This window comes from Erithacus rubecula (genome assembly GCF_903797595.1).
Source record: "Erithacus rubecula genome assembly, chromosome: 2".
NCBI classification, from domain to species: domain Eukaryota; kingdom Metazoa; phylum Chordata; class Aves; order Passeriformes; family Muscicapidae; genus Erithacus; species Erithacus rubecula.
In genome coordinates, this window is record NC_136685.1 from 78,823,692 (window position 1) to 78,849,349 (window position 25,658).

General features: G+C 35.8%; 1 protein-coding gene across 10 annotated transcripts in view; it reads left to right on the forward strand.

Moving 5' to 3' along the window:
• The window catches only part of CEP170 (centrosomal protein 170), a 91,551-nt gene extending 66,730 nt beyond the window's left edge, over positions 1–24,821 (forward strand). For 2 of the 10 annotated variants that reach the window (XM_079298571.1, XM_079298577.1), the window contains 8 exons: positions 1,847–3,643; positions 8,841–9,075; positions 13,483–13,660; positions 15,095–15,262; positions 15,543–15,631; positions 18,638–18,731; positions 21,471–21,522; positions 22,448–24,821. In XM_079298571.1, coding sequence (XP_079154697.1) covers positions 1,847–3,643; positions 8,841–9,075; positions 13,483–13,660; positions 15,095–15,262; positions 15,543–15,631; positions 18,638–18,731; positions 21,471–21,522; positions 22,448–22,734 — 2,900 coding nt within the window. In that variant the 3' untranslated portion in view covers positions 22,735–24,821. Of the gene's footprint in view, positions 1–1,846; positions 3,644–7,158; positions 8,773–8,840; positions 9,076–13,482; positions 13,661–15,094; positions 15,263–15,542; positions 15,632–18,637; positions 18,732–21,470; positions 21,523–22,447 lie in introns of those variants that run through there. The other 8 variants (XM_079298573.1, XM_079298574.1, XM_079298575.1 and 5 more) reach the window with 8 other exon arrangements.
• Positions 24,822–25,658: the final 837 nt, after the last annotated feature.

Consider the following 25,658-nt stretch of genomic DNA (forward strand, 5'->3'; position numbering starts at 1 on the left):
AGTTTTACAAAGAAGTTTTGCTTTTGATGTAGCACAATTAATATATCTGTACCAATGCATGAAAGAATTTTTTACCAATGACTGCTGTTTATGTTGGAGCTTTTCCTCCTCTCCTAAGCATTGAACTTTTCCTAGGTTTCTAAAACTCAGAGGAGATGAAAAGGGGAAAAATTAAATTAACTGATACACACAGAATAATGGAAGTCAAGGGCAAATTTTGCACATACAAGACACTTAAAATCACTGCTATTGAGACTGATTGATTGTTTGCATGGATAATTGGGAGTTTTGGTGGTCTTTTGGTTTTTGTAGTGTTCAAAATGGTCATTTTCAGATGAGACATTACCTAGAATCATCTTTGGAGAGGCTTTTTTACCATTATAAGAACTAAGATGAGAGATAAAGTGAAGCAACTCCTTTGTAATGCATATGCATACTGCAAGAATTCTAAATGAGTAAAGGGGAAATAAAGCATTCAAAGCTCCAACACACTGCTGCACCAAAGGTGTAATAAAAATAAAATTTAGTATGTACATCTAGCAACCAATTCACAAAACATGTCTTGTTGACTTAGGTGCCTGCATCTTCTTTAGAAATCTTAGTATTTAAACTTTGCATAAAACATGTATAGCCAAATATGATGCTGAACAACTCCATGTTTTTTGTTTTTTTTTTTACTAAAGACCACTTGAAGTTCACCAAGAAGCAAGTTAAGTGCTTATATATGTCTAAAATATTTGATCTGGTAGGCATGTCTGAGAGAAGTCAATCTTCACAGGTGGCAATCATACTGATTTTCATTAAACCTTCAATTTGCTTCATAATTTTCAAGAAAAAAAAAATCAGTCCTGGAATTGGAAAACCTTGTGTGGATTTTAGAAGTACTTACTGTTTCTCAAATCAGTGTCTTAACATAGATAATAGAAAATAAAGCTGTGAGTCCTTTTGCATTCTTCATCAGAGGTGTGACACTGCAAAGAGAAAAGATAGATGGAAGAGGATAAATAGAAAGCAGCAGGTATACATACAATGTTATTGTTGATAATGTGTTAATTGCTTAGAGGATTCTCACAGAGAGAGAAGCTCTGATCTCCAGTTCTTCCTTCTGGAACAACCAATGCTGGTGGCAAGCCATGGCAGGAATGTCCCAACAGGGTATGCAGAGCAGGTGCTTACAAATCTGTCCTGGCAAAAAGGGAACTGATAGATGTGTGCTACTAAGTATGTCACATTATATTGCAAGAGTAGAGAAATGAACTGCAAGAAGAATGTTCTCTATCTAAATATTCAAAGTCAGAGCAATTCATAGAACAATTTATATAATCTTTGAGTATAAAGACTTGTTTCTGACAGCACAACTGCCATGTTTATTAAATGGGCAAGGAGGGCACAGTAATCATCACTGTGGAAAAATAAAGTTTGGTTTCTTAAACAGTTATTCCTTGCAACAGTCCATGGAATGGCCATGCTTTTCTGCCAAAGCAGCATTCATTCTGTGCACACTAAGAATTCAATGAAAGTGCTTGAGCAGTAGTGCTGCATTCTTTAAATACCTTGTGCTTTATACAGTTTGGTACAGTGTCTTGTTTAAGATAAAACCATTATTTTTGCTTTCTCAGCCATAGTAAGATCTTTGTGAGTGGGGCTTTTGAATATTGGTGACAAGTGTCTCCCAGCACTGCAGATTCTTGCCTGAGTGAGGCAAGATCATAAAAACATTGGATGCACTGATTACTTTTTCAGTTTTATGTTGTATTAGCCTTATGCAGTCTTAAACATTTAATCTTTCTATTTGCCTTGCTGTTGAATGTCTTCTCAAATATTTTTTTTTCTATTTCATTTTTAGACACAGACATCAGTGAGTCTGGTATTTCTGTTAGAAGTGCTGGTTCAGCTGCTTCTGTGACCAGCCAAGGTGAGCGAAAGAGGAGGACACTTCCACAGCTTCCCATAGAGGACAAAGTAAATGAAAACTCAAAACCAAAAACTATATCTCATCAGAGGTCAGAAATAGGTGAAAAGCAAGACACTGAACTTCAGGAGAAAGAAACTCCAGCTCGTGCCTCAGATGCTAAGTCAAGCAGAACAATGAATGGTCTTTCACCCAAAGCTACTGGAGACAAAGTTTTTTCTTTTCCCAGCTCTTCTAGTAAAGAGAGAGTTGAAACTTCTGTGGTGAAACAAGCTTTAGCAAAAATTCAACAACAAGAAAGAAAGGAGCAAGGACACTGGACACCCTCAAAATTATCCTCTACAAAATCTGCTGCAAACCAGATTGAGAAAGGTAGGGAGGAGATTGTTGTGTCACCCAAAACTTTGGATAATCAAGATAATGCTCCTGGATATGTTACAGATAAAGCAGAAATTAAGTTGGCACAGATTGAGGGAAAAAGAAGAAAAAATGAGGAAATCATTAGAGGACAAAGTCCTAAAGTACATGGAGGAGAAAAAAAGGAATCTTCAAAACCATTAGTGAGGCAAGGTAGCTTTACTATAGATAAGCCTAGCACAAATATACCTATAGAACTTATTCCTCACATTAATAAGCAGAGTGGTTCTGCTGCCCCTTTAGTATCTGCAAACAGGTTACGTGACAGAAGTGATTCAATGGACACTGATTCCAGTATAGATACAACACTCATTTTAAAAGACACAGAAGCTGTAATGGCTTTCCTTGAAGCTAAATTGCGTGAAGAAAATAAAACTGATGAAGGTCCTGACACTCCTAGCTATAACAGAGATAATTCCATATCACCAGAATCAGATGTCGATACAGCCAGCACAATCAGTCTTGTTACTGGTGACACTGAAAGAAAATCCACACAGAAGCGGAAGAGCTTTACAAACTTATATAAAGATAGATGCTCCACTGGTTCCCCTTCAAAGGATGTTTTAAAATCTTCTACGAGTGCCAGAGAAAAGATGGAAAAGAAAACTAAGAGTCGATCTTCAGATGGTGGGTCTAGAGCTGACACTCGCAAAACCGTGCAATCCAGTGGAAGAATGAGACAGCCGTCAGTAGATTTAACGGATGATGACCAAACATCCAGCGTACCTCATTCTGCCATTTCTGATATCCTGTCATCTGACCAGGAAACCTACTCTGGCAAATCACATGGAAGGGTTCCTTTTGCCTCAGCAGATGAACTTGTACATTCCAAGATGGAAGGAAAGTCAGCTAAATCAAAAACCTCTCCTGTTGGACTTGGGCAGTCTAGTAAATCTACCACTCTTCCAAGACCTCGTCCCACAAGGACTTCTCTCTTGCGCAGAGCGCGCCTTGGCGAAGTCTCAGACAGCGAGCTTGCTGATGCTGATAAGGCTTCAGTAGCTTCTGAAGTGTCCACTACAAGTTCTACATCAAAACCTCCATCGGGGAGGAGAAATATTTCCAGAATAGACTTGCTGGCTCAACCTCGCCGAAATCGACTGGGCTCTTTATCAGCACGTAGCGATTCTGAAGCAACAATTACCAGAAGCACTGCCTCGTCACGCACCCCAGAAGCAATTATCAGGAGTGGCTCAAGGTTGATCTCGGGAGGAGATAGCGCCAAAATGTCTGCCAGAACTCGAGCCAACAGCATTTCTCGACTTTCGGATTCAAAATCCAAATCCTTGGCTTCAGCTCATAATTCTCCCTCAGGTATGTGAGATTATTTGAAATATTTGTATACAATACTGGATGTTTTTAACGTGGATTTTTTTAAAAGAAATTTTATAAGAAAGAGCTCTTATGAAACTGTTGAATTTTAGTTGCTGCAGTCTTTTTCTTTGGAGTAAGAGGCTTCCATGGCAGGTCTTGTGGAGGTTTCTCATTTAAAATTACAAAGACAAGAAATTGTAATCCTTTAAGTCTTTGGATAGGTTTACATCTTAAAACCAGTAAAACAGATCTGAATTGGGACAGTCAAATGCATCAGCTGTCATTTGTTTCAGTGCAGAAACAGACCCAAGATCTCTTCACTCAAATCATGATAGTAGAAGTTCAGAAGGTCAGCAACACTATTTAGTACATAGAAGCTATTCATTTATAAGGTAGGCTTGTAAATAGGCAATCAGAGATTTTTTTTATAGGAATAATAACATTGAAGTAATGAATTGAAAAACTATGCACTACGTAAATATAAAATAATTTCTTTTAAAGGATTTGCCTTATCTTGGATTATTTCCCATTCTGTATTCCAAATCATAGCAATTTATGATTTCATCATGATTTCCAGAGCATGCAGCTCTTTTTTAGTGTGGTGGTTTACTCTACTTTGTCTTATTTGTGGAAGGAAGAAATCCATGCAATCTGAATTTTAACCTACCATTGTGTTAGAAGTTAACTAACATTCTTAGTGCAAGCAGTGTGAAAGCTGGTAGGTTTTTTTCAACAGCAATATTAAATCTATCAAAATAAAATGTGGTAATTATAGAAAAGTGAACTTTCTTGTGAAATGAGTATCTAAAATATCTGCTTGCTTTTGGAATTGTCATGCTACCAGCTTTACCATATTTGCAGTCAATCCAAATCTCTGAATAAAATTAATAGAGTAGCTTCTAGTGTTGCAGTGTACTGAAATGTTGGTACATCCCATTCAGACTTGATACAAGCCACTGTGATCCTTAATTTCCCACACTCCTGCTGTCCTGTAGCTTGTATATCATAAGTGGACCATGTCTGGATTCTTAGCATTGTGTATTTCCCAGGTAGTTACTTTTGGCTGTGTCATTTATTAGCTTAATAGAAATTTCTGCTGAGATACAAATGAGGTGTTTGCTGAACTGTGGAGTTGATTGTTTGATACTGTGACAGGTGTCTACGAGGGTACCCAAAATAGGTGAACCTTCATATAAAAATTTGGTCTTTCCTTGTAAGATATAATTGGAAATGCAGCATGTTTTCAATTTTAATCAAAATTTTGAATTGATGATGCAGCCTGGAAGGTGGCAATGCTAGAATAGGGAAATGCTAGTTAATACTTACATATGTTTATTTTAATAGTGAATACCAGTTCACATTATGATAATGCTGATTTTTGAAAATTGCAGATGTTTCTCACTTCACTGCTTTTGCTTTTCACAAAACTCTCTATGAATTTTGAGTTTTGTGTCCATGTGAAGAATTGCAGGCTTCCTAAACTTTTCCCAGGTTGCTGCACTGAAGTGCTTTGCTGGTTCTGTTAAGGGAAGCGAGTGTATCTTTCTCTTCCCACTTCATTAGCCTGTCACTTTGTTATCTTTGCAGAATGTTCATTTCCCTGTGTCACACAAAGTTTACTGTAACTGGTATAAAACACTGTTTTCAAGGGAAAAATGATGCCATCTCCTCATGGGTACCCCCACATAATAATCTAGGTAATTTAAAAAGACCCATGTTAGAAAAATCTACAGTAGTAATAGCTTCTGATTTATAAAACTTTATCAGTTAAAATGTATCAATGGAGAAGCCTATCAATGTAAAGGATAGAATCTGAAAGCAATTAATGAAGCAGTCAGTTACTTTTAGAACAAAATCATCACTGAATAAACCAATTAAATATTGTTACTATATAAGTGAAACATGTTATTACTACTGTTTAGGATTTAGAGGTCTGAATTTTTTCTGTATCAGTAACATTATTATACATTTTTTTTACTGATTTATTTAGATGATACTTTAGGAAAATCTGAATTGCTTTGAAAGTGGTATAATCTTCTAGTGTATATAGGAGTGTATATATAAATTCATCTTTAACTGCATATAGGCCACTTTTAATTCCTCAATTTAAGTTTGTTTCTAGAAAAGTCAACAATTCAGTTAATTTCAGCACTTTTGGAAAGTACTAATGAAGTGCTTGACTGAAGTACCTCAACTGTTTGAATATATTTTACTTCAGGCACATTTAAGCAAGGCATAACAGGAATGGATTTTCTTCACTCCCTGGGCATAGAAAGATTGGAAAATGAATTATTATTACCAGTATTGAGCTGGGGTTTTGTTTCCTTCACCAGAGGACTAGCTGCTCTCAGAATGTTAGGTCTGTTCCACAGATTATCTCATCCAAGGTTAGTTAACACTACCACATTGTAGATCAGTAAACATTGGCAGCCTCTTAAATCCAGCCTACAAAGAGAAAGTTATTTCTGCACTTCCCAAATCAGTGTTCAGACATATATATACCTGTAAAAAGAGAGCAAGAATAAGATGTAGTTTCTGCATTTTTTTATTGTCTTGTAGTTCATGTGGATGAATTGCTACATGACAGGGTTAAAATTGTCAGCAGCAAGTGTAATTTCACGAATCATTTCTAATCCTTGATCAAAGCAGTTGAGGTAACTGTGGGGGAAAGGAAATTGATAATGGAGAAAAAACAGCACTTACTAAGTAATTTTTAGTATTAGGAGCTTGGAAATGGATGCACTTTGAGAAGTCAATGCATCCATGAGAGCAGATTTTTTTTTAAGGAATATATTCAATAAAATTTATTCTCAGATCTTTGAAGTGAGAATATGTTGTCCAAATCACCAAACTTGCCAGTTTAATGGTTGTCAGGACATTGTACTTCTCACAGTGTAGTCACTAAATTAGGTTTGAATGGTGATTATTTTAGCCATGGTTTTGGAGGATTTTCTAGTTAGTGGTACTGATACTCACTGTCTTTGGTGTCTGAGATAAGCAACTACACAACAGCTTTCAGAAATGTACATAAACTACAATGATGTTTTGGGCTGCATAATTGAAAAATGTTATTTAAAAGCATATACATGCAAATGTATAGCTACCTAACTGGGAAACATGCTTGGATGTGCTTGTCATGAATTACACAACTTTAAGATTTTTACCTCTAGGCCTACAATAACTTTGTCCTCATATTAAAGAGAAACACACTGATTATATGTAACACCCCAACATTTCAAGGCCTTAAAATTTAATGGTCTTAAAAATACAGGGTTTATCATACTATGTAATGTCACAAATGATTGTTATTGATGTCATTTCAGTTAGTATTTCTGAAATGTTTAAGCCTTTACAAAATTCAGTATCTTTGATTGAAAGTGTAATCTATTCCTAAAAATTGTGGGTGGAAAAGAGGACCTAAGACTAATCTCATAATTATATTTTATTGAAGCAAATGATTCTAATCTGAATGTTTTAAATCGAATTAACATGATAAAACACTATTTTGTACACAGAGAAATCCAAGCTTCTCCCAGACCCAGACCCTGATGTTGAAACTTACAGTGGTAGAGTACTAGAAATCAAATCTGTTTCTGATATTTCACTTCTCATTCAATTTTTAGTTTTTAAATATATTATTATATATGCTCATTGTACAGTGGTGAGTTGCTGAACTATCTCACTTGAGAGATTTTAAGATAAATTTTGTAATTATTTTGAAAAATATAATTGGAACTGGGACAAAGAATTTAAACAAAAATTGATGAAAAAATATGGGCCCAACTCATAAATCTCTTTGGACTTTGATCACACATTGCTTGCATGCTGTTGGTGGGAAAATGTACTTTTTCTGCTCATGTTTTACTTCCCTAAAATCAAATAACTTTGAAACCTCCAAAAAGAGATCAGAAAGTGATTGGGGAGACATTGTTACTTTCTACAATAAAGTTAGAAAATTTAAAAAAAAGTAGAACTGGACATAATTTGAAACCTACATTTAAACCTGAAAAAAATGTGCAAGGATGTTTTTGTTTTCAGCAATTGAAACCTGATTATTTATATGAGGGAAGGCATGTAAGCTTATACACCAAGGTCATATTTTGCATACCATAATCTTTGCATCACACAAAAGTTACTCCCATTATTTGTTACTTAAATTCATATTGGTGTATACTTCATTTGTAATGTTGGGTTTTTTTTAATGTAACAGGAGAAATCATTATTAATTCTTGCATTTTGTAATACTAAAAAACAACTGATATCATTCAATTCTATTATTTTTCAATCACCCTTAGGTTGTCACACACTTACTCATTTTCTGCAGTACTTACAGAGCCTCAAGAAATGCCAATGAATTTGGGGTACTAAATACTCTGCAACAATTCAGCAGGTTGTGGTGATGGGTATTTCTTTACACTTGGTAGTATCCCTTCCAGCTGGGAATGTTTGAGGACAGTAAATCTGAAATTCATATTTTAGACTTCAGTAATTCATAAGGGGGCAAAAGCCTCCTACTTAGTTTCAGTTCTGTACTTCAGGCTGTCCTCAGCAACATGGCTGCATAATTCTATATGTGCTGCATGTCAGAATATATACTTCTTTCTCTGAGGCTGCTTTTCTTATGGATGTACTGCAGATTTTCATATCACAATATTAATTTTACATATTCTTTTTCTGTACTAAACACAGAAGCATAGAGTCATTAAGGTTGGAAAAGACCTCTGCATCATCTAGGAGTTCTGTGCTTTCTTTATGTAAGCATGCATTCCAGGCTTGGTGCCAGCTCCATCCTTCCTTCATATCTCTTCTCTTCTTTTTTGCATATCCCATAAACCTGGAATGAAATTTGGGAAAAAAATCTGCAGAAAAAGTACAATCTGACTATACACTTAAGTGTTAATGAGTTGAGCCCTTGTTTTGTAATACAGTTTGTTTGAGCTCATATACAATCACTGGATTTACATCTTACTTCACTCATCACTATACAAAGAGCATTAGTTTTCTGTTTTTATTAATCAGTATTTTTTATTTAACACAAATTCTGTAGCTTTCTTTTAAAGACGTAGTAAATAAACCTTTTGTGAGGTACCTGGGGATGGATAATAATAGCCGTGTATTGTGATGTTACTGAAATAATGCTGTTTTTTCTTCTTAAAGACACCATAATAATTCTTTTTTAATAATTAAACTAATTTAGTAAGTGCAAGATGGAGGCGCTTTCCTACAGATTATGCTTCCACCTCAGAAGATGAGTTCGGATCAAACCGTAATTCCCCTAAACATACCCGTCTGCGTACCTCTCCAGCCCTGAAAACCACGCGACTGCAGAGCGCTGGGACAGCAGCTCAAAGCAGCAACACTTTCAAGCACAGGATAAAGGAGCAGGAAGACTACATTCGAGACTGGACTGCCCACCGGGAAGAGATAGCAAGGTTGGTTTGGAAGGATGCCCCTAAAATAGCACAGCATTCTACCCAAGCGCTTGTGCAGGTGCACAGAGAGAGCTGATGGATTTTCTGTGTCACTGCTCACTGCTTTCCTTCACTAACTGAAGGGGTAACTTAAAATTCTTGTTATGAGACTGGCAGACAGAACACTCACATCTGATTTATGATAGTAACTTATGATAGTAACTTCTGATTTCTGACAGCCAAATCTCAGAAAATGAACTTTCAGTTGCATTATTGAGACTTACAGAGGCACTTTGTGTGTTTCCTGAGGCTGAAGTGTATGTGATTTTGTACTACTTTTACATATTGAGATAAAATTTCAGATCAATCACAGGTGACAGAGAGAGAAAAAATGGAATGTGAGAGACCACGTACTCATTTTAATTTTTGATTTTTCAAGACATGATTTCATGTTAGGTGCTTTCTGAGTTAAGTCATGTGTATTCACCAGAAGAGTAATTGTTTTTTGTTGCAAGTCCATGAGACTAGTATAGCAATACCTCTGTTATTGCTGGTACCACTCTGCTTCAAGTGAGCCAAGGAAAAGTTAGTTGCGCATTCTGGTAACCATTTATTCCCTTATCATGCAACACCCAGGCAGTAAAAACTTCAGAGAGCTTGCACAAACATGTAAATGTTATTTAATACTTAGATGTCAGTGTTCAGGTTCCAAAGATTTTCACAGAACTTAATTGGGAAGCCTGACAAGAAGGCTTTTAAGAGTAATTTTAATTAACTAATTAATTAATTCCTTTTAAGATTAATTTTAATAGTGTGGAGTATTTCCTTAATACTGCGAAGTGTTTTGCTTAGTGTGATTAATTATTTTTTGCTTTCTGATCTTGGTAATATTTTTCAGCATTTGTTTTTCTAGTGTGATCTGTGCAAAGGGAAGGTGTAGAGGCCTCAGAGGCACACAGAAGATACCTAAGGGAGTCTCATAGTATCTAGATAAATAATGAAATAAACATTGTCAAAACCATCTTCCTAGATCATCTCTTTCTTTTCAGAAGTCTGGAGATAGAGATAGTTGTAGGAGGATTGTGTTTATATGGGAAATGATTGATAGCCATAGCATATTAGCTCCTCCTGATAAATAGTACTTCAGTGTATCTTTTTGGTATGTTTACTCATCTAGGAGAGATTTTTCCTGGAGTTAGTTGATGATTCAGTCTAAACTCATTTTATGGTCAGGTTTGCAGGTTTTTTCTTCTTTTGAGATTCTTACCCTTTCCTACATTGATGTATTGCTTTAAAACTTGTTCTAAAGGTTGTGTATTTATCCTCCCTCTTCAGGTTTATTTTCAGTGGAACTGCTGAGAGACTCAAATCAGTATTGACAAAATTTAGGTTTCTGTAGAAATTTCTCACAACCTGCATTAAATGAGCTTATTTAAAGTAAAGTAGCATTTAGCAGCTGAGAAATTTCAGGTTACTGTCATCTGTTGCCACTGCTTCCAATACCTTTTTAGCTTCTTCTGAGAGCCCTTGCTGTAGGTCACGAGTTCATCCTTTCTGTGCCTCTTTATCTTTGTAGTGATTCACATTTTTGCTCCCCTGGCTTTAATTTTAACTTTTGTCTCTGCTCCTATTTCCTTGCTAACCATAGGCTCTATTATTGCCTACCTGGTGTTTTTCCATCCCAGCCATCAGTCCATCCTCTATGTTCAGAGTCTCTTCAACTCTATTTACAGTTTATAAAATTAGTAGATGGTTATATGGTCTCATTAAAACTAGCTGATTTATTTTTGCTATTGTTGTTGTTGAATAACTGATTAGATTAGGCAGGTGTAAGGATAAGCCTTTCATAAAATACACATGTGGAAGAAAGTAGTGTAGAAACTGTATGGCAAACGTTTCATTGCATCCATGTTACCATCATACTGTGTTCTAACTGGTCTTCTATGGCTGACCCAGTTTGCACTTTTCACAGACTTCACATTTTACAGATGTTAATAACATTGAAAATTTGAAAGAGGTGTTTAGAGAAACTTCCTGGAATAACTACATTTGATTTAAAGCAACTTTGGCATGGAGGGAATTTACACCCTCAGAATAACAAGAGTTTCATGTGTATTTTATTTAAGGACGTTCAAGTATTGTTACCAAATCCACTGACTCAGTATAGGAAGTATAACATAGTAGTCTAAGCATAAAAATGCTTTTAGTAATTCAGTAGTTAAGCACTATTACATGTATCTTAGAAGTATTCCTATTTCCCTGTGCTTTTTTTCTAACAATGGGCATTCTTTCACTATAGGTAAATAAGAACTAGAGTTCCAGGCTTTTTAAAAAGGTGATCATGCTCTCTCCATCCCAAGCCCTGTGTTCTCACCTTTTCCTGTGTGTTGGAAACAGAGTCTGTTCCCTATGGAGCTGCATAGCTGCCTGAGTCTGCTCCACTGAGTGGATCTAAAGCAGCATTTCCTGGAGTGGGCTGGGGGATTTAGGAAATTTGAGGTTTATTAGTTTTGCCTCTGTGAATTATTTTGCCTTGTATGATTGCTAGGTCTGATGCAGGAAGCAGTAGAGATCTGCAAGGCAGCATACAGTTGTAGCAGAGTAAATAATGTGCTCCTATAGCCTAAGTCTCTTGTCCCTGATTACACAGGTCATACTCCTTATACTTAAGCAAAATTTCTGCTCCTGAAAGTTAATGTACAGTTACTTGAAAACTTCAGAAGTCAGGGTCAGATCACAGCTGGTTTCTAATCTTTTTCACAATTCTTGTTGAGTACTGTATATTGTTTCTATTCAGAAATATAATTGAGTGCTGGACTATATCTTACTGTCACATAGAAAATGATTCCAGGTTTTGTTCACATGACTGATATTTGACTCTGGTAATTATCTACCAAGTTGCTTGCCATCAATTTTAAGAGTTGATTATTCTGATACTTCCGGGATTCATTTGAATCAATTTTTATATAAAGATCTGACACTTTATGCGATTTTGATTTCTTGGCAAGAACTCAAATGAAGTGGTTATGTCATGTTGAAGCATTGCTGATTTCTGTGAAGAGTTAAGTCTTTGTTAATTGATGCTACTTTTGATTGTGGTTTTAATGATATTTCTCTTCTGGAAAAATTGCTGATAGTTGAAATCATCCATTTTCTTCACAACTGCTCATTAAATACCAGCATTTGTCCCAGAAAATCAAATGTGAATAGTAGCAATTTTGCTATTTAAGGAAAACATTAGATGGCTGTATGAAACAAAGGAAGTAGCTGTTTTAGTATCTCTACTACTAAGAATATTGGACTTTTAATGGCATGTGTAAATTGCCACATATTTGTCTTCAGCCTTCTTCCAATTATATGTGTATCTAAGCCACACAAAGTTGCACTTCATTGTGGATTGCTGATGGTTAGCCATAAAATCCTGTGTTGGACTTTGGCTGGAAACTTCTCTAGTCACATTCACCTTTCTAGTTGAAATTATGTTCACTTAGTCTTAACCTGTCTCTAGGCCAGTGGTGTCCATTGTTTTGACTTGACTTTGCTGCTTGTCACCAAGTCCTTGGTGGCACAGAAGTGGCACTGTCAGCTTTGTGCCTTCAGTGCTGCCTTTGCAAAGGGATCACTTGGCAGTCTGCACTTCTCAACTCTGTGATCCATGCTGGAGGTTCAGGTTGCCATAGTTAATAAGGGCTTTTAGCTTTTGCTTTGTGGGAGTTCCCTCCTTTTGGGGTGTCCTGGGGAGGAGGAGCACAAGCAGAGCAAGCCAGAGCAAAGCTAGTTTTTTGATGCAGTGAATCAGAAGGCAAAAAAAGCAATCTTTGGCTGAGAACTCAGCTGTATTTTTGTAATGCTGTCAATATCCAGGTTTTTAAAGGTATGTTCTATTTTTGCCACTAGAAAACTTGTCTTGATTACATTTGAGGATGTAGGGTATTGGTCTGGAATTTCAGACCCGTATGGAGCTTCATCTGAGTGAGATGTGCAACTGCTAGAAAATCAAAAGTCCTGAAAATATTTTTTTCAAGTAGTCAAACTAAGGTACAGATTAAATGTTATCTGAAAATTTCAGATTTACTGCCATGTCACACAGCTCATCTGTGCAGTATTTTCAGCATATTTCCTATGCATCCTCTGTGCTGGAGATACTGCACATTGCACACATCTGTCTGAATCCTGGGAAGACAACAAGGATACTCTGTCTTTTGAGATCACCTTCCACTTTGTTCCTCTAGAAAGGCATGCTATTAAAAGCTTCAGTGAAAATTTGCTTTTATGGTTCTACAAATAACCTTTTTGTTTAGAAAGGCATGCACATTTTCACTGCACTGTTATCAAGAACTAGAACTTACAAGCTGAAAGGCTGCAGACTGGGCTCTACTGGCCCAAAGGTATTTGTAGGGGAGAATGTAACACTCTCTTTATTACTAGGATCAGTCAAGATCTGGCTCTCATCGCACGGGAAATCAACGATGTAGCAGGAGAGATAGATTCAGTGACTTCATCAGGCACTGCCCCCAGTACCACAGTAAGCACTGCTGCCACCACCCCTGGCTCTGCCATAGACACTAGAGAAGAGGTAGGAGATCTTCATGGAGAAATGCATAAGGTTCTTCCTTTTCTTTATTTCTTTTGCTTTTAGCATTTTGCATAGCCTTTTTAGTTACTTCCACTCAACCCGTATGCATGATCACTACATTGTTTTTTTAATTTGAAGTTCCTTTACATTTCAACAAACAACCCGAAAGTTATTTTGTGATCACAGCTTGTCAAAAGGATGCATACTATCTGTCTGTCTCTTTTTTTCCACAAAACATAGGACAAGATAGTTGTTTGTTTCTTGCTTTTCTGTAGCCTTAGATACTGTTGGATGGTATCTAAGTGCATTTAAAGACACCATTGTATATGCACAACTATATATAAATGTATACATTTAATTCTTTGCTTACTATTAAAAACAAAAAAGTCCCTCTTTTTACAGGTGACATAAAACTTTCATCTTCTGAACACTGAAATACTTAGGTACCATCAGTTAACTTTAGATTTTCTTTCTTAATAACATTGTCAAAAACTGCATTGAAATAAGTTTGCTTTATGCTTCTAATAATTCCTATTTCCTTTGCCTACCTCTGGTGTGCTGTTCTATGAATATATTGACTAACGTGTTCTAGTAACCATCACAGGTCTAATACTGGTAAACATGTTAATCTGAATTTAAATCATCACTTTCTACCATGTTACAATTCACCATAATAATGTGTTGTAAATGTTTAATGCATTTTTTCTTCATAGTATTCCTTTCAAAATGTGTTTTATTCATTTTTGTGTGCATAAAATTTGGTTAATACACTAGTTTGCTGTGGTTAGTTTATTAATGTCTTTTTCTGTGGAAAAAAAGATATAAACAGCAATAAGAAATCTGTGAGCTGGGTACTCAGAAAAATTATAAATGCACTCACATAGATATTGGGTTTAATTCACTTACAGACTGTGGCTAAACTTTAAAGAAGTAAAGCACTCTTTTTCTGAGATCCAAGTAGATCACTCCAATTATTTTTCATTATTAAATTATTATTTTCTTATTCAAAAAATACAGTGCATTGTGTACATACTGCAGGTGGCAGTATCTCCTTTAGGTAATGTAGGTCTTTCTGTAACACTGTGACTAATTTGGAAATAAAACCCTAAATCTCAAAGTACACTTCTTAATTCCACAGATATGTTTCATTGATAAAAGGAAGAAATTATTCAGTACCAGTTTGTAGGTAGCTATTATGTTACCTGCCCATAAGCAGAATTTTAGTGAAGCAGTCTAAATTTGCCATGTATGTCTAGTATTTAAAAAAAAAAAAAACAAATCTGGTTCATTTGTACAAGATATTCTTACATACAAGAGGCATCATTTTATACTATAGAAGACAACAGAACGATTATTATTTGCTAGGCATCTTATAAACTGTTTCAGGACAAAAAAACCCCAGTAATCTGATTTTTGGATGTATCCAGTAGATTTGATGAACTTCGTTTTTCTTTTATCCTGCAGTTGGTGGACCGAGTATTTGATGAAAGTCTCAATTTTAGAAAAATCCCTCCAATAGTGCATGCGAAACCCCCGGAAGGGAATGGTCGGCCTAGTGATGCCAGACCTCAGCTGACAGAGGCCCTCGATCCCCCAACAATTACCCGCAGGAGGACTTGGAGCAGAGATGAAGTGAGCACACAACAGGATTCTCTCTAAGAATGAGTCGATTTTAAGCTTTTACAATTATCTCCCCACTTAATAGACATTATCCTGTCTCTCCTACCTCTAGCAGGTGGCTATAATATTGGAAAAAAATTGTGTATTATTTTATTGGCAAAGTGTTCAAATATCATTGTATTTGATACTAATTAAAGCATATGTAAGCTCTTTTATAGTTAAAGATACCAAAGTATATAGAATTTTTACTGTTAAACTAATACTATCCTTTTTTATTAAAAACTTATTGCAGGTTATGGGGGACAGTTTGCTGTTGTCCTCAGTCTTCCAGTTTTCTCGCAAGATAAGACAATCCATAGACAAAACAGCTGGCAAAATCAGGTGGGTTGTTAAAAATTGCTGTTATTGCTGAAAATGTCTGTGCCCATCAACATTCCCAGCAGTAAAAAAGATATGTATAATAGTCACAGAAAAAATGTATGTAGTAGAAAATTGTCTTTTAAAAAAAACACTGTTACCTTTGGCATTCTAGCATTCAGAAGAATTTGGAATGAATACTTTTTTCATTATTCTTTCTGTTTATTTCACTTTATAAGAAGAGGAATATCAATAGAGTTTATATAGACAGGACATCCAGCAGAGGAGCTGTTCCAGCACATGCAATACTGTGCAAAATCTACACAACCACTGTGCAAGTCTTGTAAAACTCCCTTTCTTAAAAGATAAGGTTAAAATGTTGCTGAACTGTAAAATTGGGCCCTGTAGGTTTGCAAAGTTGTAGGAATTTTGCATTTTAAGAAGAAAAAACAAATTGGACAGGGAGCTGTTTCAGTAAATCCTTCTGAAAAACAGCTTGCTCTGGAGGCAATGGGAACCCTATTGATTTCTAAAACAACAGATGTAGTCGCCTGCCATTTTTAATTGAAAATTCCTGCCTAAATAGTTATATTCCAAGATGTCATAGTAGCTAAGACAAAGTGTAGACATGTCAAAAATGATAACATATTGCTCTACTGACAGTTCCATTTAACTTCGATGTGTGAGTGTGCAACCAGTTGGTGACTACTTTGGCTGACAAGAATAAGAGAAAATTCTTAAATCAAAGTTCAGGATTGTGTATTTCATATGTTCTTCAAGCAAGGTTTGCCTCAGAAAGCAGGGAAAAGTGAGAGAAGAAGGCAACAGACATTTATAAATACATCCTTTTAACTTGAACAATATGGTTAGAAAGAGGAAGAGCAAAGAAGACAGAGATGATGACTTCCCAGGAAGTTAAAAATAGCAAAATGAAGTGTTCTCAAAGATGAAGTAAAAACGGAAATAGGCTTCCTAAGTTTATAGTAAAAACAAATTTGCTGTCCACTTTATAGTTTAATAACAGTTTCAAAATTTCTAATTAATGCTTTCATTTTGTTCCACTGTCTTTTAATATAGTGACCAATGAAATGAGAACCTTTTAAATTTTAAAAGAGAAATAAGAACACTAGTTCTAAAAACAACACATACAGAAGTAAAGGCACTAATCACATACATTGGGATAGAATTATTTTAACAGGACATGGCAAGAAAGTAAATGAAAAATAACACAGTATTACAATAGGTGGGGTTTTTTTGCTAGTGCTGTTGACTGATAAATAAAGCCTTATTTCCTATGTTCTTTCTGATTTCCAGGGTGATCTAAATGCTATTATATTAGAGAAAGTACAGCTGCATAAGATTGTCTGTATACTGAATCAAATATTTCCAGAAGTTTGGTTTTTTTAAATTATTATCCTGTAAAGGACTTCATTATCTCTGCTTTATTTTCTTCTTTTTTTTTTTTTAATTGTATTTGAACTCCTCAATGACCAGCAAATACTGTATTTTCCACTGTATTTGAAATTTCTGGTATCCAGGTTGTATGGCTTTGCAGGCTTTTTCACTCCTTTCCAGGACACATGAAAAATTTGCCAGACCTCCAGTGATGAATTTTTTCAAAAGATGATGACCCTAGTTAGGGCCATAAAGTGTTTCATGCTTTGTTCACTGCAGTTCTGATTACTTTTATTTATTCCTTCCCCAAAAAAAAGTATGTATTAATGCTCATTCCTGGGATGCTTTGTATGTGAATACACCCTAGACTGGCAGAAGTGGTCACTTGCCTCCATCCCATGATGCTGTGTCATCAAAGTAGAACTTCCTCACAGTGAAACCTCTGTCATAAATACATTCCAAAGCAACAGTGAATGAAGACCTCAAAGGCAGAAGAGTTAAATCAGCTTCTGGATGTTTTCCACAGACATCTGTGCACTGATAAAATAAGGCAGGGTACATATTTTGCCAGATTACATATTCTTGACAGGATAATAATGGAGAATGAAATCCCTTGTAGGATATACATAACTGAAGAAAGGTGAACAGAAATGCAGTACTAGGCTCACAGCTTTCTTTCAAATTCTTAGTCTTTGTGACATTCACTGTATCATGAACTTCCAACTAAAAAATTACTTCCTCAGAGACATAGTTACAATAATAGCTTCTTTTAAATATACTGCTCTGTGACCATGATTTCCAATTGTGTGGTTTGTTAGTTTAGCAGTTTTACTGCAGCTATTGTTGAACTTTTAACTGTGAAATATCTATTAGAGAAGAAGTAGATTTGGACTCCTCTGTGTCATTGTGGTGACACTTTACAGACCTTAAATATCTGCACATTGCTTTTTTTTGTTTGTTTTCTTTTCCAATTGCACCAATGAAGAAAGTTTAAGTTATGTTTATTATATGACAATGAAAACAAAAATTTTATCAATCAGGGAAGCAAAACATAAAAAATGGGAATCTCCCAGTATGCTCTGGGATTTTATAATTAGAAGTGACCTCTTTAAACATCTAATACAAGTGATACTACTAGAAAATATATGAAATGTACATATTGAGTCTTTTCAATGAAAAATTTTTCTAGGAAATTTAAATTTCCTAAAGTGTTTCATTTTTTTATTAATATAAAATACAAATTTAAAAGTTGAATTCCTTTATCTTATGTTTTGCTATTATTCTAAAATGCAGTATTAATGGGGAATTTTTTCACTACAGTAAAATAGTTGGCTTTTTAAAAAATGTGTCTGTGCTGGAGGTAAGAACCAGCTGTGTCTGTATGTGTACCATAAGCAAGTATTTAGCTACAGAACTGCTATTTTAATGTCCATAATAATGATTTTACTGAAAGCCTGTATGCTTCCCTGGAAATTTAAACTGTATGGTTAGATTCCATCAGGTTTCAGTATTTTATATTTTATTTTCATTTGCTACTCCTTATGGTGTTATCTCCTATCATGTTATTTAATCTTTCAGTTTATTTTGTGGAGTTTTTTTCTATTTTAAATATACTGTTGGATTTCTTTATTCTAGAATATTATTTAAGGACAAAGACAGAAATTGGGATGAAATTGAAAGCAAGTTACGAGCTGAAAGTGAAGTTCCCATTGTGAAAACATCAAGCATGGTAAGAATAGTTACCTGATGTTGCTCATCTTATGGCTAAGTTTCAGTAGAGGAATTTGGTGTTTTCAGTGGCATAAGGACAAAAATCTTTAAAAGCCCTAAGTTAGAGACTATGTATGTTTCAAGAATAAACCTAATTTTCAATAGTTACCAAGAGTTAATGTCTCATTAAGAAACAAGTCATTGTTCAGAGGAAGTTTTAAGATAAAGAATGTAGTAAAAGGGATTCAAACTATACATAGATCATCGGTATGTTTGTTTAACAAAAGGTAACAACCATTAGTTTGAATGTTAGATTGCTTTTAATTAATTTGTTTTACAATCTAAAACAATCTGCTAATCATTAATACTTAATATGTAATACTTAACACTGTTAATACTGATTATTAATATTTATATAAATTGTTGTGTTTTAATACCTGTGATGAAAATAATCCATAGACACATTGTGATAAAATGACTTTTCAGTGAAAAACAATTGTGTTGGTTTTGTCTGGATGTGGTAACCATAGGTTACCCACTGGAACTCCAGCTGTTTTATGTAATGGCCTAATTACATTAATCAGCTCTGGTTTGTGGCCTAATTCAGGCCATTTCAAGACCAGACTTTGTGACAGTGTGAGGGGACAGAACACACGTTGTGTCTCAGTACATTTCTCCTCTGCTTCCAAACACAGAGCATGGGGTTTGAAAAACATCCTTGCATGAGACAGCAGGCAGAGTTGAGCTACATTATCCATCTGCAGAGTCTGCTGTTAAAAATATCACTTTATAGAGGCAGGTTTTTTGGTGGTAGAGAAAACTGCTCAAATGTGAATACATTTCCTTTGGCATTGAATAGGCTAGAAATTCTCTGTTAGCTCATCATCAGTTAGTAAACTCCTCCAGATCGATTTATTCCTGGAAGTCTAAAAGACTTGACCTGTAATTTCTGCAGAATGGTGTATTTATCAAGAGCAATCATTAATAACTTAGTATTATAATTTAATAGATTTGCTGATAGTTTTTGTTAGGTTTTTCAAAAAACTTAATTAAGCAAGTTCCTCATGGAAGTTTCTAATTTTAGAAATATTATGATATAAGGAGTTTCCCTTATCCATGTTGAGAATAAGATCCAAATTTAGTATTTTATATTTCTAAATGCCCTAAATATGTAGGTTTAAGGTACTCTTTAAAAAAGAAAAAGGTTAGTTGTATATTTATTCTTAAGTTCACCATTTTACTGAATTATTTTCAGTCTATTAAAGCATTTCACATTGCTTATGGGTTTATGGGTTGTTCGAGGGGTTTTTGTCTATGCACCATTTTCAAGATTCTGCTTAGTTTTCAGAGCAATATGTTGTTCAAATGCAGTGCCTTCTTTTACCACAGAACACTAAAAATTAAAAGAGGACAGTTGTTAGAGATGTTTGTTATGTCCTTGGAACATTTTTGTCCAGCTCAGTTGTGAAATCAGCTTAAAGATAATGACTTTATAAAGATAATCAATCTCTTTGCCCCATGAAAATCACAGTACTTGGTACAGAACAGCTTTCTGAAATGGATTAATGGTTTTCTGAAATTGGTGTCTTTGAAAATTCTCAGCTTTAGAATACCACTGACAGCTCTTCTCAGCAGCTGGGTTTACACTATTCTTCTATGTAGGATCCTTCAATTGTAGGATTTACATATTAATACTAATATAAATATGCTAATTCTATAACCAGGGAAATTACTCAGGGAAATGGTCACAGCACCAAGCATGCCAGAGTTCAAGTACCCTTTGGAAAATGCTCTCAGGCACATTCTTGGGATGTCCTGTGCAGGGCCAGGAGCTGGAGTCAATGACCCTTGTGGGGCCCTTCCAGCTCAGGATATTCTGTGGTCCTGCAGCTTAAGATGTGGTACATTTAATCAATGCTGTGTTTCTGAGTGCATTGATGTAACTGTGGCTGTGTTGGCAAGTAGTGCATCACAGAGGAGAAAAATGTGTGAGGCAGAGGAGTGCTGAGCACTGGGTGCTGTGCAGGGTCTCATGGGCACAGGGCCAATGGGTGCAGACAGAACCTTGATGTGACTGACTCACATCTCTACTACCTTATGAATGGCTCTGTTCCACTTAATACTGAGTTTATCCTGTCACTTCCCCTTCAAGGTGTGCTGTTACTTTGCCCAGTCTCTCCAGAGCTGTGGTGTCTGTAAGTCTGTGCATGAGCAGAGGTGCACAGGCAGATGAGCAAGAATGAGGCCACGGCAATGGCAGCAGGCAGTCAGTGCAGAGGCCATGGGTTTCTGAGTGGGACATGGCTCTCCAGCCTCCAGCACTGCCACCCATGGCTGGGCCACCACCAGCAGGGATGTTCTTGATGCCAGGAGGGACTATCCAAATAGCCTAATGCAATTGGACAGGTTTGGGAGGGGATTGTTCACTCCTGAGAGGTAGTTTAAGTCTCTTTTTCTATACTGAAAATTTCCTTTATGTTTCCATCATGGCCTTAAGCTGAAACAGGAAAGATTCAGATTAGATATTAGAAAAATATTTTTCACTGTTAGAGTGATCAGGTACTGGGGCAGATTTCCCAGGAAGATGGTGGAATCACCATCCCTGGAGGTGTTTAGGAGGCATCTGGATCTGACACTGGATGATGGTTTAGTGGTGTAAGAGTTACAGTGCTGAGCAGACAGCCAGACTTAAAACTTAAGTGTCTCTTCCAACCTCTTCTGATTCTATGATAATGAAACATGGTTGTTTCTTTTCTAGGAAATATCATCAATCTTACAGGAACTGAAACGAGTTGAGAAGCAGCTGCAAGGTACAAATCTTTCACCTCTCTCTTCTGTGGTTGCTTGCTTCAATTTTTCTAATAGTTATCTATATGTGTGTATGTATAATGGGAAACAAAGTTACTGTGATTTATTAAAATACATTCACAGTATCAGTTATGTACATTATTATAACTGCTGATACATTTGATAAACAAACATGGCTGGTTTTTTAAAAGCAGAAGAGTGATCATGTCTTTTTATATGGGATTAGTGGTCCCTGCTTATCATCATGATGCTAGTTGTAAATGCCCTGCATTTGTTATTTTTAATATTCAGATTTAATTCAAGAGCATATCATTTTTTTAAAAATAATTTTTCAGGAGGTGTCATTAGCCACCTTTACAGACAAATTAATAATAAATGTTAGTACATTTTTTGAAATAAAAAAGAGAAGTTCTTTTAAATGTGACAAATATGTTAATAGTATAATAAAATTAAATGTTACTAGGTACTTCGGGGCAAACTGATAAATGACTGCTTTTTTATACTCATGTAATTCAATCATGGAATAAAATCAGCATCTATGGCTATTTTCTGGGAGTGAGGTGGAAGAAAGCATAATATAATGGTGACAATCAGAGGGAAAAGCCACTTAAAACCATCCTTCAGTCCCTACAACCTAATCATAGATGGTTTGTCATCTCTGTTTCCTGTCCACAATTCAGTTCGTGTTTAGTTTGTGCATTTTCATTTTATCTAAAGTTTTAATATATTTAACTGTTTTTGAATATATGTATCAGTTTACATCTATGTTGGCGACACCATTTCTTTGTCATGGGCAGCACACATAAAAACTCACATCTGTCATCATAAAACTAACATGTGAGATAAGGATTTCCATATTTTTTATAGTAACAGAAAATCAGATGTTTTATGGCTGCCTTATCCTTCTCATGTCTCTCGATTGCTTAGCCATTAATGCCATGATTGACCCTGATGGTACCCTGGACGCCCTGAGCAGTTTGGGATTTGGCAGCCCCATCCTGGCAGCTCAGCCGAAGGCCAAGTGCAGCCCTGTTTCCCAAGGCCCGCGCCCGGCGGCGCAGCCCAGCTGCCAGCCCGAGGCTCGCGCTGCTCGTCCCGCCGCCGGCCCCGTGGCAGCCGAGTCGGAAAATGCCGAGTCCGAGGCGGATTTCAGCATCCATTTCAATAGGTTTAACCCGGATGGGGAGGAAGAAGATGCCACGCTGCGTGAGTGACATCTCGGTGTTTGATACAAAAACCTTTCATGTGGAATGTTTAGAAATCAAGGAAAACTTATAATGTTTGTTTTTATAATTCAAAAACAAAACGCTTGGTAAAACAGCGGTTGTTTCATTAAACCAGTTTTCTTTAATTGTGATGCTTTGATTGTCACACAAATCCTTTTCAAATCATAAAGATATGCATAGATCCCAGTGTAGGAAAGCAGATTGTGGCAGGTTTGCCCTTCGTGGTTGTGTGCTTTGCAAAAGAATTATTATATCAGCAGTTTTTCCCTTAATAGATTTATTTCTTTTTAAAAGCCATGCAAGCAGTCTAACATTTACTGAAAACCCCAAATCTCTTTGCCAAGCTGCTCTGATGAACAGACTTCCTCCTCTAAAGCTTGTACAGAACTGTTGAACAGTTACATCTGATTCTGAATTAGATGATTTATATAGGAAACGTTATCTCTGACTACAATGACACATTACTGCAAAAGTAAGACAGATTTCAGAAAGCATTCATTCTCATGTACTGGAAAATCTCAAACGGTTCTGTGGTTTATGTAACCTTGTTGCTGCGTAAATTGTCTTGGGGTTTACAAATAAGTTCACATATTATGTTTGCACTAAGATTTGCTGGGAGTGGTAGGTGAACATATCGATATCGTTGAACAGCAAGCAGTGTTTTGGTGTACATAGAAAACTGATAATACTGTCCTTGTATTATCATTACAGTGTTTTAATCCACTTTCTGAAAAGACTATTTGGCACTTTTTGATCTTCTTCAAAAGTCTTTTTGATGTTAATGAAAGTAGAAGTATTTCATATCTCATTTCTGTCCAAATCTTTGTTGAAACTAACTAAGAAACAAATTTGAACGTGTAGCAGTGTGGGACATACTAAAGAATATTGAGGCAAATGGGCTCTCACCAATCCAAATGGAACACAAGCTTACAGAATAAATTACTGTTAATTTGGAATGATCATGAGGTGTAAAATTTTCTTTAGGGAACTTGGAAATAGAGTTGCCATGATTTGCTTGATCGATAGATGCACTCCCAGGCAAATTATTTTATTTGCTTCTGTATATTTTCCTGTAGTTTTGCTAGTAAAGCTGTCCCTGTCTTACATATTTAAAAGGATTCTGGACGACGACTGCTAACATGGACATTTTGCTTATACCACTGAAAAGCAAGTCTATTTAAAGTTTCCTATATAAGCCTATTTTCCTTATCAGTTGTCCCAGTAACTTAACATTTGGAAATAATAAAAAAAAAAAATTAAAGTAAATTACTTTGTATTTCCAGAACACTGTAATTTGGAGGAATGTTTTTTCTGTTAAATGTAACTAATAGACTGGAATTTTCTTATGTTTGCATCAGTCTCTATATATTAAGGTTAAAGATACAGTTTTGCAGCTTTTATGAAATGGTCTTTAATATTTCAGCAATAATCCTATATGAGATTTGTTTTTAAAAACCTACTTTCTGTACGCTTTTGAATTGTACAGGCTTTCAGAAATCAGTAAAAGTTGGACCAGTTAATAAAGATGCAAAAACTTTTTTTGTAGAGATGTAAAAACAAAACCACTAATGTGTTGTATAATGGATTTCATATTTTCTTTAAAAAAAATTAAAAGCAAACAGTCTTTATGTATGACTCAATATGCTCTACTCAGCTAACTGTGGGAGCCTGAATGACACTAGTTTACAGAAGCTACTGGAAAACTTTTTGAAGGTGCAGTTAAGGGCAAAAATAAATGGAAACTAGAGCTAGGTGTTGAAAACTGAGTGTACCAAACCATCACCATAATTCCTTCTTTTGTTTGATGCTTGGGAACATAATTTTTCTGCAGATTGAAGTGGAAAGTAGGAGGCTAGGAAGGATTAAAGGTGCAGGCTCTTCATACGAGATTCTGTTTGTGTTATTTCAGGCGTTTTTACCTTTATGTTGTGTAATAAACATTTTGCATTACTATGTTATTATTTTGTATGGACATGTTCTCTTTATTTATTTTTGTTACATTTATTATGTATGTTATTTTGTTATATGCATTTACAACTCCATTTTTAAATAAAGTGTTTCTGGAACTTTACAAATGTGTGAATATGTAATTGAGAGCTGGGAAGTTCACACAATCTTTTGCAGACCATCTCGCCTTTACTGAAATAGGAAATTACATTTTTTCATACAGATCTTCTCTCCAGAAAAAGTTCTGTTATTGACACCACTGCATCATTTATTCTGTGCTTATAGTATTGGCTCACTTTCCCATACTCAGGCTCTTTTCCACACTTCAATTGATTTTGTGTGCAAAGCTAGAGGCAAAAATAATCCAGTATGTCAGTCACCAAACAGTGGCTCTATTTTCCTTTGTGGAATGAAAATGAGTTTTAATGCACCTGCCAGCTGCCACAGTAGATGCTTGTCGGACTGTTTTCTCTCTGCTTCTGATATTGGAAAACTTTACTGAACATGCTGAGTTGGCTCCAGACTTTTTTTCTTCTGTCCAAAGTTTGACTCTTTGTGTCCTATTCCTGCAAGACACTAAATTGCCTTTTCTTAGCTGGCTTCATGCAGGAGACAAACCTTGAATTTATTAAAACTCCAAGAATTGCTTCCCAGGTTAAGCATTTCAGTGTTGCTGAGCTTTGCTGTGACTCAGAGCATCAGCCACTCTGATCTTGCTTCTGTGTATGTATTTCCCCTTTATATCCCAGCCTGCTGGCATTAAGACAGCTCTAATGACAAACAGTAACACTTCCTTGCACTCAGCTCTGCAGGGGCAGGAGATTTTTACTGCTCTTTCAGAGATGCCAGTTTGCTACAGTCAAAATTGTAAGAAAGTTACAAGGGCTTTCCACTTGCACTGGACTTCTTCATATCCTCCAGCTTCATTATCTGCTATCATTTCCTCACTTGTTGCCACCATCCCT